Source organism: Biomphalaria glabrata, chromosome 10 (assembly GCF_947242115.1).
Source record: "Biomphalaria glabrata chromosome 10, xgBioGlab47.1, whole genome shotgun sequence".
NCBI classification, from domain to species: Eukaryota; Metazoa; Mollusca; class Gastropoda; family Planorbidae; genus Biomphalaria; species Biomphalaria glabrata.
The window spans coordinates 12,539,936-12,552,060 of record NC_074720.1 but is presented as its reverse complement, the minus strand read 5'-3'; the positions used below and the strand labels follow the sequence as shown (position 1 = coordinate 12,552,060).

At 31.7% G+C, this 12,125-nt stretch overlaps 1 protein-coding gene across 1 annotated transcript; it reads right to left on the bottom strand.

Moving 5' to 3' along the window:
• Positions 1–447: 447 nt before the first annotated feature.
• LOC106059752 (acyl-coenzyme A amino acid N-acyltransferase 1-like) lies at positions 448–11,886 on the bottom strand. The gene is made up of 10 exons (XM_056045062.1): positions 11,728–11,886; positions 9,706–9,836; positions 8,977–9,166; positions 7,341–7,610; positions 5,949–6,118; positions 4,659–4,772; positions 4,180–4,268; positions 3,104–3,185; positions 1,622–1,823; positions 448–990 (listed from the first exon to the last, which is right to left on the bottom strand). Exons 1-10 carry the CDS (start codon positions 11,750–11,752, stop codon positions 884–886), a joined length of 1,380 nt encoding a protein of 459 aa, XP_055901037.1. The 5' UTR covers positions 11,753–11,886; the 3' UTR covers positions 448–883.
• Positions 11,887–12,125: the final 239 nt, after the last annotated feature.

The following is a 12,125-nucleotide window of genomic DNA, read 5'->3' as shown; positions in this document are numbered from 1 at the left end:
AGTTTAAAAATGGTTACTTTTTAGAAAAGTTTTTTTTTAAAGTGGGCAAACCCTTAAACCTAATAACATCCCCCTTAATTTTGTTTGGTTCCTTGTTTATTGTGATCTATGAAGTATTAAGCAGCAATGAATATCTGATCAAGGTGAGTTATATATTTTATCTCAGGTAATGTGGTCATCACTACTGCTTTCACCTCTCTTCTCCTAACCACCACCGCCATTTGATTGTGGCAGAAAACTGCTTGGCTACCTATCAAGAGGCTCGATCTCAAATTTTGAATTGAAATGTTTGCTGTAAGGCAGCACAGAAACCTTCTCCCATATCCATTTCTACAAACGAGATTGGATGAGAGAGTACCGAAACAATGAAATGTTTAAAAACAAAAAAAAATGGCAATTTTATTTTATTTTTTACAATAAAAGTTAATCATTAGAAATTAAATACAATTCCATTGTTCCAATAAATTTAATCATACAAAATTAAAATATTATGGCATCATAATAAATAAATTAATTGCATTGCATGTATAAGAAATATCCTTTGAAGGCCAGCAGTATTCAGGCAGATGATGTGAGCTTCGCCTGTTTCTAATTCAACAAGTGACAAGGTCTGCATTAACCAGTCTTATCTTCTACAGCTGAGGCCAGGTACCCATTCATGCTGAATAAAGCTGTGCAGACCTTGAATCACAAATAAATTACTGGTTTCTTTACCAGGACTCAAACCTATCATCTTTGGATCAGCAGCAGAAAGTTAAACTTAAATATTTCTGTACAGTACTGATAATGGGTTTTCAAGAGACAAATGTTACATTAAAATTGCATAAAATACACTTTAACATGATGGCTTGATGTTGTTACCTAAGAGTAATACCAAATAATTTTAGGATGAAGGAATATTATTTTTTAAAAACTCTATTGTCTTTCTCCATGCATCTTCCTGTGCATATGCATGCTCTTTAGGTTGGCCTCCAAACTTCATTTCAGCACCTACACCAAAATATAAGATGAAGAGTAAAGTGTTAAGTTTATCAAACAGAAATTCATAGTTACTGATTTTTGTTTGTATATTAATGATAAATACATGTAATAGATTCTTAAAAAGCATTGATTGTTTTTTTAGATTAAAGACATCACATCATTCAACATAATACTTGCCTAACAACCTGGTGAATTGACTGAGGTGATGGGCCCTTCAATTTAAATAAAGGACAGTGACATAACATTTTATGTCAAGAAAGAGTAAAAATAGCAGCATTTAAAAAAAAGGCAAAATATTTGGTATAAGATATATGAACATTTAACCATGATTAGCAAAATAGAAGCTTGAACAAAGTCCTTGATGAACAGATTCAAAGAAATGTCTACTAAACCTAACTCTATTGCTTTTAATGGGGTTGTCTGACTGGCCATGTGGAATGCACATCACATGGTCTCGAGTTCTAACCACTGCCATCCTGCAAGAGGTTTGGGCTTGGTTACAATAATCCCCTTAAATTAAGGATAGTGTGAAACTTCTAAAAATAAACATATAATGAAAGAAGAGAACTCATTGAATTTAGCAGGAAAAAAAAAAGCCTAATTGAAAACTTTAAAAACAACAATCAGTTTTTCTCCTTACCTACTGTTGCATTGAAAGCTGTTCGACATAAAGGAATATATGGAGGGTCTAACAAGTGGCCAGCTCCTGGGTACTGAACAACTTCAATGTCTCTTTTCTTTGATTCTGGACAAACAGCCAGGAGATCTAAGTGAAGGTCCGGTTTCATTTGAAAATCATCCAGGCTCTTTAAGAACAGGTATTTAGCTTTGCCTTTCCATATCTGCAAACATATATGTGTGGTAAAATAAAAACAAAGTTGATAATTTAGCACCCTGAAGTTCTTTGATTACTTAAGATATTGAAGAAAACACTTTTTTGTCTAGATGCCATGCAGCAGATGATAAATCAGTCCAACATTAAATTGACAATTTTTGTAGCAGTCTCTATAAAGTCAGACAGCAAAATCCTCTTCAGGTGTTACTAGCAGTCAACTTCTAGAAGAAATGCAAAATGGCGCAGTCTCCCTTTTTTTCAGGCAGGTTAAAAGGTGTGACCTGCCATGTTTCAGTTGCCCTTTAAAACAGCTCTGCTTGATGCAGGTCTAATAGGGCACCAACTTCTAGATGAATAAAACAAGATGGTGAAAATGCTTAGAGGACAAATATAAAACATTGTGATTACATTTGCCAGGTCTAAATTCTTATCCTAGCACATTTCACATGAAAGTCATCTAGAATATATAGTCACATAAAGTAAAACATTTATTGAAATGTTTCTAATGAATTACTATTACAAGGTATAATATCTTGACTATTGACTTGATGGTGTGGGATTAAATTGTTCTCAGCCACCCTGTAGAAGTTTGGGGCTATTAAATAAGACAAGTATTTTCTTTCAGAAGGAAAGTCAATCCAATAAAAGCATAAAAAAAATACATTCTTGCTGGAATCTGAAGATGTATAACATATATTGATCAGCAGCCACACCCAGGAAACAGCTTTGACAAGATTGAGGTTATCTGATATGTCCATGAGACTCAGTAAACTTTGCAGTTTAATCAATCCCAGCATGTGGTCTGGATGTAGATGAAGGATGAGCATTGTGGGTAAGACAATGAGATCAACATGTTTCTTGAATCCTCTTGACTTGAAACAAAATGTCAGTTCACCATTAATCCAAAACTCTCAAATCAAAATCCTTTTGTGACAGTGATGAGGTGGTAGATGACGGCAAAAGCTAAAAATACTAAAACAGCCATGGAAGAAGAATAGCAACATAATATAAAGTTACACAGCAAATCACACATGCTATAGCTACATATTACCATGCTGAGTATGTTGCTGAACATTTTGGGCTCAGAAGGCCTCACCAACCACATGTGGAGTAACAGAAATGCAGAGCCAAGGCCTCAGGCGCCTGATTGAGAAAGGTGGTAATCATCGAATTCAATGGAAAAATTATATAAGCTTATGCATGATACTACTGCACATAAAGATTTTTTTTTAAAACATTAAGAATGTATAAGACCATCCAGTCTAAAATAAGAGAACATGAACATACTGGAATGATTTCACTTGGATTAGGGTAAATTTCCATGATATCAAGTCCTTCATCTGTAAATTTGATTAACTCTGGGCTGACTCTGTAAAAATATAAACTATAATTTACAGACAAACAATTAATGTTTTTAGATGCAAAATTATCTGTACAACAAGATATATAGATAATTAGAAAATAGTTACTACTGACCAATTAATTAAACCTAAAATAAACTTATAGTGAAAATTATTGTAATACTAAATATGTTAATAAACTTGAGAGAACAAAATAGGGCACCATTGACCCATTTATTAAACATGACAAGACTTAAAAAACAAAATTCTATATCTATTAATCTATAGTTTTAATGTGAAAAGCTTAAATTGTCTAACAATTGTTAATTTTGTTAGAAAAAAAAATTGATTCAATTCTAGTAACAAAGAAGTGTTTACAAAAATAATTAAAATAATTTGTTAGTAATTCACATATTTGTTAATTCGAAGATATTAACATTATATTTTCATTGAGTAATTTTATATAATGTTATATGTAACATTTAAAAATGTTAAAAAAGTAAAAGAAAGAAAGAAATGTACATGTACCAAAGAAAGAAATGTACATGTACCAATATAAGAATGTGCTATGCTGATTTGGCAGTAGGTTTGAATATTTAAAGACCTCAAGCATAAATGTTGTTTTACTACAGTACACTATGCAGTTTAACATTAATCAAGCATTTGAGATAATGATGAAAGAGAAACAGAATACAGCTACACTTACACAAAATAAATTTTAGGAATAGTAACTAACATGTCAAATTTAAAACAAATGTGTTATGATTAATGAATTGTTGTTTGATCATTGAAATTATATTACCAGTCATGTTCATCTGTACAGCAAAGTCAGTGAAAGATTTCTTCCTAACTAAAAGTTGTTTTTTATTTCTATTTTGTGATGAAAAAAAAAAAAGACCAAATGTTGAGCTTTTTTTTTGTATGTAATTAATCTTGCTGGACCAAAAAAAAAAAAGAATAAACAGTTTTATATATGTAATAACTATTTAATTCATAGTGTTTCAAACCAATTTTTAAACTTACTGTGCTCCTTTCAGAAGAACTTGACCCTTGCTGACAAGGTCACTTATTGTCATAAAAGGGAAGCCATTGACACAAACAACTGCAGTCACCTGGTATAAAAATCCAAGGATTCACTCATGCAATGTCTCTCTTACTACTAAATACCAAAAGAAGAGAACTGTCCTAAATAGCCCTTTTGAATTCTGAGCATCGCACAAAATCGTAGTTAAAATGGGGAAGGAGTTGACATTCATCGAGTAGCAGTTGTTACAGCATGCATAAAATGGGAAAATGCCAAGTGATATGATATTATTTTGTGAAAAAGCATAAAATGTGTCTTTCATTAAACAAAGGAAACAAATTTAATGGATTGAAAATGTACTGTTCAATAAAATAATTTAGTCTAGACAAATTTTGAAGAGTTTGAATATATGATTCAATAATATATCTAACCAAGTTAGCACTCCTAGCTTTAAAAGCAAATGTACACAAAGACTTACTTGAGGGAGGTAAGCACCCATGGCCATAGCATTCTCAACTCCTTTAGATATGGCCACCACACCTAATCCCTTAGTGGACACTTTGGGTTGCCTGAGTAACCAGTTCACAGCTTCCTTGTAGAAATGAAACATCAAAGATGACAACACATTGTTTAAACTCCACAATCATGTGCTTTTCAGCCATTTCACCAGATATTGTTTTCTGTTTTAGCAAAGGAAAAGGCAAAACCTGTTTTTACCTGCTTGTCTAGAGACCATGGAGAGTTTAAATTTAAAATGTTTTATTATGCACATAACATTTCAAGTGCAAATAAAGTCATTGCTCAACTTGAAGTTGGTTCATTTAATTAAAAAAAAAATGACACTGGCAAACCTGTAGAATTCATGACTTTAAATCAAATACTTGGGTTGAAATGTTAATAATATTAATAAATATTGGTCCCAGTATGAAATAGCATCATGTTTTAGTGGTTCATAATATGCTCTAGTGAGCCACATGCCACCCACCTCTGCTGTGGAATATATTTAATTATACCTAAAGATTATTTTAACTTGTATTCCATTTGGATATTTAATAAGGATCCCTAACAACGTCCTATCCCAGTTTTAATTGTACTGGTTGGTTAAACATTTTTTTATTAATAGATAAATGCTATTGGTCCAATAAAGTGGGTGATAATTCAATTATTCACAACTTTCAGACCTTAAACTAATAAGAAGTAAAATTTAGTACTAAAGTTATAAAAAGAATATTTTTCAAGGCCAATACATCAGCACAGGAAGATGATTTTAGAGAAAGGACTAACCTCTTTTACCTTCCCTCTTATTGGTTATCAGAAGTATCCATGTGTCACTCTAGGCATATATTTTAATCAGTGGCTTAAAATCTGCCAAGCTGTTGGTTTACCTGGCTGATTTGGGCAACCCATTCCATGATCTACTAGCACTAGGGAAGAAGGAGTACTTGTACAAATTTATCTTAGCATATGGAATAAGAAATGTGCCTTAATCTTTGTGTCTTTCTGAATACCGGTATTTTATTAGGTCTTGTCTTTGTATTTGAAAATTATGGTTCAGTGTTTTATGTATTATTGCTACTTTACTTTTTAGTCTTTTATCTAAGAAAATGTATTTTACATATCAGAGTATCAAGGAGTAAAAATCAATAGATTGAAGTATGATATTATTTACTTTTAGCCCATCGTCTGAACTTAAGTGAATATAAAAATAAAAAATGTCACCCCAAAAGAACACAAAATTGCAAACAATTATGTCTAGTTATCTGATTACCTCAAAGTAATCCAAATCCATTTCCATCATGTTGGTTGGCAGGTCTTTGTACTTAAAGTAAGGTAAGCAAAGAACAGCCATGCCATGGGATGCAAGAAGTGCTCCTTTATACTCAGTCAGACCACCTCGGGAACCAAACATATCAATAACACCTTGAAATGGACCATCACCTGCAATGAAAATTTTTCTAATTACAACAGATGCTGCTGGTATTAATGCTGTTTTTTTTTCTTTTTAATATCTGTTTCTGTAACCAGCAGTTTTTCAATCAAAATTAATTTTAGGAGGCAAAAGCCCATTTGATAATAAATTAAATCTTCAAAATGTATAAAACCTTGCAGCACTTTAAAAAATGCTTCAATTGGATCTCAGATGTAATGAAAACAAAGGAAATATAAAAACTTTCTTTATATTAGCTTTGACTTCTATTATCTTGTCAGAGTTAAATGAATCCTGAAAGAATACTTAGTTATATGTAATGACGTTGTAGAGATAATGATCTTTTGTTTCAATCAGCTGTTGTATTTGCAAGCATAAGATGTTAATTTCCTAAGTTTTGCCAAAATGATTATATTTGCATTAAGTGGTAAAAGAATAGTTGTGTGAAAAGGGAATAATTTTTAATGACTGTTTTAAACAAACTATTAGAAATAAAGGAATGATTGATATCATCACAGGCAAAAAGAAGCATGTTCAATATAAACTGTTTTTAAAATTATAAAAAGCTGTGACAATATGTTGTTTTTTCTTACTGCACTCTCATTGCAAGAATGTTCTATTCTAAAAGGGAAATCTTTTCCTGCCATAAAAGGGACATATTTATTCTGGTGATGGCTTTTACAACATTAAAAAAAAGAGCAATTTTTATGCACAAATTCTTCTAACAATAAAAATGTTATTTCAAATTGCTTACTACTATATTCAGTACTCATTAAACAGCTCTACAATCACATGAAAAGTGCTACAAGATGGTCATTCTAACACTGAAGAAGGCCAACAACTACATGTGCATATGAGTTAAACATTTTTGCTTCTAATTTCGACAAATAAGAAAACTTTAACTCGTATTGAAAAGAAAAAAAAAAGAAGTGGAATCATACAATTTTGAGGATTATAAAAGAAAATAATAAACAAATACTATCATTTTTTACTCCATAATAAATATTTTTGTATTTTACTGTTATCAAAGTAGCTTAAAATATTTTTGAAAAATGAAATAATAGCTTACAGACCCCCTTAACTTACTAATATTCTAATCTAACACTTTCATTTAAATATGTATCTTTCATTGCTGACAAACGGCAGTTGAGATTCATTCTGGTTAGATGAAACTATAGTCAAAGTAATGCCATATCACTATTACATATATTGGCCTTAACAATGAGTTCATACCTGGTGGAAGGTAGAAAGCTCCCCTAACTTTTGGATCATCCACCTCTATTCTAGTCACTCCTGGTTTTTTCAACCAGCGTTCATGCTGAGAAGTTGCTAGAACATTTAGTGCCAATTTGCTGTTGTAAATGGAATCGAGACTGAGGTGGCCTTGATAAACTTTCAGGTTGTAGACACATGGTAGGCTTGTTGAACTAAGTGGCATCCTAGTGTTTGGAGGCTGGCCAGGGGCAGGCTTCATACTCCAGAATACTCCCATTGGTTCAATACCTAAATCAAGCAGAGATTCTATTCAGTCAACAAAATGGTTATATACTCTAAAATAATGATAAGATTACGAGGCGGCCCTCGTCGGAGTTGGATCTCTGTTTTACATGTTTTGGATGTTCCTTCAAAGATAAAGATAATTTACTTACTTATCCAAACTTCCAGCTGGACAACGGGGGATGGCAGTGAGCAGGGTATGAACCTGGGACTGTCAAGATAATCAGTCCAGCACGCTAACTGCGACAATAGTACGAAAGTTTAAGTAATGTAGGTTGATTTCTTTTTCCAAACAAAACCCAGAACATTCTTTATCGTTAAAAAAACTACTTCTGTTATATTTTAGCAAGAAAATTAAATGTAAAATAGGCCTAAGTCTAATAAATAATTTTCAATAATCGTTTCTAGTAAATTACTTTCTTATTTTAAAATCCTCAACAACTATAGTGACGTATTGTCCAAAAATATAAGTGTAATGTAAGTCAATTATGCAATTTCAAACAATCATTTGACATAATTTACTTTTTATATAACAATTTCTGGAACAACTTTATAGTTAATGAAATATAAGTCAGTATAGAGATTTGCATTTAGAATTCATATGATATGAATGAAAAGGAAAGATTATGAAAGATCATATTATATCGTCAAAGATGTCATTCCACTTTTAAAAAAAACCATCATATACTTAACTTTTGTTTATCTTAACCTCTTCAATTTGGTGAGAGGTGATGAAAGATAAATCACATTAGAACAGAAATAGAGCAGTAATGATTTATGAATAAGGGATAAGGTGATATCAGAAATGAAGAGATGCAAGTATAATTTTTATCTCATCATTTTTCTATTCCTACACTGCCATATGCAAGGAAAGGTTTTCTAACTAGTTTTAAATTTAACTTCATTTTTTTTTTCATGTATATTTTATTTATCTTTAAGTTTAAAAGGAAATGGTAAAAGTAAAGGTCCCCTTTCAGACCTTGTGATCTATGGGGTAGATGAAGTAAATGTCATCTGTTTCTATGGCCCATGATTAATGAGGGTGTCATGTGGCCAACACCATGACCAACCGCCTTTACTTTTCCCCAACTAATGTCAGGTACCAATTAGAGCTCAGACTCAGAAGACCCTAAAGATTCCAAAAGTAAAAATATTAATCTTCACCAGGATTTGAACCCAGGACTTCTGGTTTGGAAGCCAAGTGCTTTACTACTCAGCCACCAAGCCTCCAAAGGAAAGGGTGGTATTATAAAAAAAACTGGGTTAATTATTAGTTCCAACTGTTTGTAAAAATGTAAATATCAACATTACAAGCAATCATATGCCATCACATCTCTTTGTGTATTAGTAAATGTATAGGCAAATCAGTTACCTGTATATGTTCCACCCTCACTGGAATGCTGACTAACACTGATGAATCCAACAGGATCAGATGTGTAATGACCACAAGATGCATAGATAATCTGTTTCTCACCCTGGATCACCTCTCCATGAAGAGTAACTCTTTCTCCAGGAGGAAGCCCACACAGATCAATTTTGACTTTTTCATCAAATATGGCTGTCTGGAGACAGGATAACATGTTATGACGTATCATATAGGAAACACATCGCTAATGAGAAAATTCAAGACAGGATAAAAAAATTGATAGTACCTCATAAGGAATTCTTGACCACTGTTAAAAAATGTTTTAAAAAGTTAATTTGAGGTTGTACGACAGAACCTAAAGACTTATGAATACCATACTTCAAGGAATAGTAGGCCACTATCAGTAAAAAGTTTCAGTCTTTTATATATCTTGGTCACAAGGTTTGGTATCAAAATAGAGCCAGTAGAAAGGAATTGTTGTTGACATGCAATTTACATCAATACTCTAATCCTTTACATACAGTATTCATAATTTATAATTAACTCTTTTGCATTTAAGGCAGCAGAAGATTTAAATAATACAATTTAATTGTTAGATAATATGCAGTAAAAGAGTAAAAGCCTCCTAAATGGTGGAAATAACTTGGAGAACTTAATAAAAAATTTTGATAAAAAAATTAAAGAGAACAAAATAAAATTATTATAATTATAATTATAAGTACTGAAACTATTTACCTTAGGCTCTACAATAATTGATGAATTTCTTAAGTCTTTTATTGTGCTGAACAACTGGCTTGTTGACAAGTGTTGATTGTTTAGTGGCTTTATATGAAGGAGCACTGTCCTTATTCTTTCATAAACCAAATCTGAAACAAGAATTAAAGTCAGACAAATTAGATCATCTGCAGAATAGAAGACATGTTTTAAAGACATTCAGTTTAGATGTTGCAGATTTTCTTCATCATTAAAAAAAAAGGTTTGCACGATCTAAAAAAATCTCTGTTGGGTGGTTGTGTATGAAGAGAGAAATCTTTGAGCCCTAAAGATTAAACAAACAACTTACAAATACAGGTTTTAAAAAAAGACACAAAGGCAAACAAATTGAAAGCATTTAATATTCCATAATAATGTTTGTCCTCCAGTCCGAAGATCAAGGAGGAGTGCAGTATTTAATGTGCTTCGTAGTCCTAGCATGATCTATATATTTTGCCACATCCAGCGCAGACTTAACCGTTGTCTGCCTGTGGTCAATTTAGGTTCTCTTGATGCCATCTTCGTCTGTTCTCAGCAGCAGATTTCCTTATTCCATATTTAAGACAAATATACATGAGAACTAACAATAACAAAAATAGGTTGTACAAGTGTAATATAAAAACTCATAATAGTAGCTTGCTGGTCATTTGTACTCACACATTACACACAAACTTGCAATTAAATCGCATAAAAATTGTAAAGATTAATATGAACTGGATATTAATTTTTAATATAATTCTTATAAAATATTTTAAAATGTATGAATAAGGCTTATAATAAATATAGGGCCTACTTAGGTTTTTTTATTTGAAAGACCATACATTGCTGTAACATTGCACACAATAATTGATTAAACTATAAAAAAAAACATTTAAAAAAAAAGGTTTTAAAAAGTATTCCTGTTGGCATTGGACGGAAGAACCCTTCTGGTGGCCTTCAATAGCTGATAATATATATACACATACATAAATATATATATATTATATGTAGATATTATAACTAAATCGAGATCTTGTATTCTATTCTATAACTTTTAGTTTTATAAATTTTAATATGAATATTACACTGCTATTTTATTTGTATTTTGCTATATTATTATCATTATTTCTTTGTATAATTAGACAACAAATTTGAATCTAATCTAGATCAGTACTGTCACTCAGTAAATTTAGACTCAACACTCTACCTACCAGGGCCGGTCTTAGGCCACTGCAACTTATGTGGCCGCAGTGGGCCCCGCACGGATTCTAGGTGTAAATTATTAAATTAAACCATTTTATTTAATTATCAAAGGGTTCCAGGAATTCTCCTAAAATTGTCCAATATACGAAAAAGTCATGAAAATCTCATGAAATTATTAAAATCTTCTAAAAACTAATGCAAAACTCCTTAAAAACAGACAAAAATTGTCATTTCGGGGTGTCATTCAATATGGACAACGTCAATCCTATTTGCGATTAAAAAAACGGCATTGTCAACTTTCATTGAATAAAAATGTAATAACAAGGCGAATTTTAATCAAAACAAGAAGTTCAAATTCTTAATTTACTTTAATAGTCATTGGTATACAAATATAGATCTAAATCTATCTCGACCTCTTAAAAAAAAGCAAAAGCGATATTTTGTTAGTCGATAGTAAATCTGAAAGGCAGATCTGTTTATCAGCTTTTGTTGGAAAACTACAATCTACTGTTGATGGCTCATAAAGTTTATTTGACAGTGATTTTGTACTTAGTAAAGTATGAATAAAATGCAAAGATGAATTTATTTTCTAATACAAAATCTTAATTTTCACTTATTATCCTTATCACAACCAAGAATGGGCCCCGCGCAATCCGTTTCGCATAGGGCCCCGCAATCTGAATGACCGGCCCTGCTACCTACCACTGCCACTACCTATCATAGTATCATTTAGAAATTCTAGATGTACTACGGCACTTTTAAAAAGTACTAAGACTCTATAAATATCTAATAATCCTGTCTACAGCTATTGACTAGATCTACCTGGTTTAAACATGTTGAGCCTCATTTAGATTATAGGGTAGATATCTGTATAGTATTTATAGACTAGAGGGTGTAAAGAATCTAGATCTAGATTGTAGTATAGACTAGACTAGTGCCACTAGTGGCATTTTTTTTTTTTTTGCCTTCGGATCCTAGCAATGGACTTTCACTTACAATAAAAAAAAAAAAGAGTTATCTTTCTTCGTGTGTTCACGTGGGTCTGCGGTAAAATAGAATAGATTTGGATTTTGGATTTCTAGGCTTACAATGACGACTATGTAGATTTGTAGATCTACTTTTTTACATAGATCTATCCATATCATCTAATAATCCCTTTACAACGAGGTTGAACTTGTTGAACGAAATGTTTTTAAAATATAATTGGTATATTTAGATCT

Excerpts from the sequence above, each read along its gene's own strand:
- LOC106059752 (XM_056045062.1), bottom strand. The coding sequence starts at position 11,752 with ATGAGGCTCAACATGTTTAAACCAG. Across the intron at positions 3,186-4,179 it reads GTTCTTCTGAAAGGAGCACA|AGTCAGCCCAGAGTTAATCA; the intron begins GTAAGTTTAAAA and ends ATATTTTTACAG. Across the intron at positions 991-1,621 it reads AGCTTTCAATGCAACAGTAG|GTGCTGAAATGAAGTTTGGA; the intron begins GTAAGGAGAAAA and ends ATTTTGGTGTAG.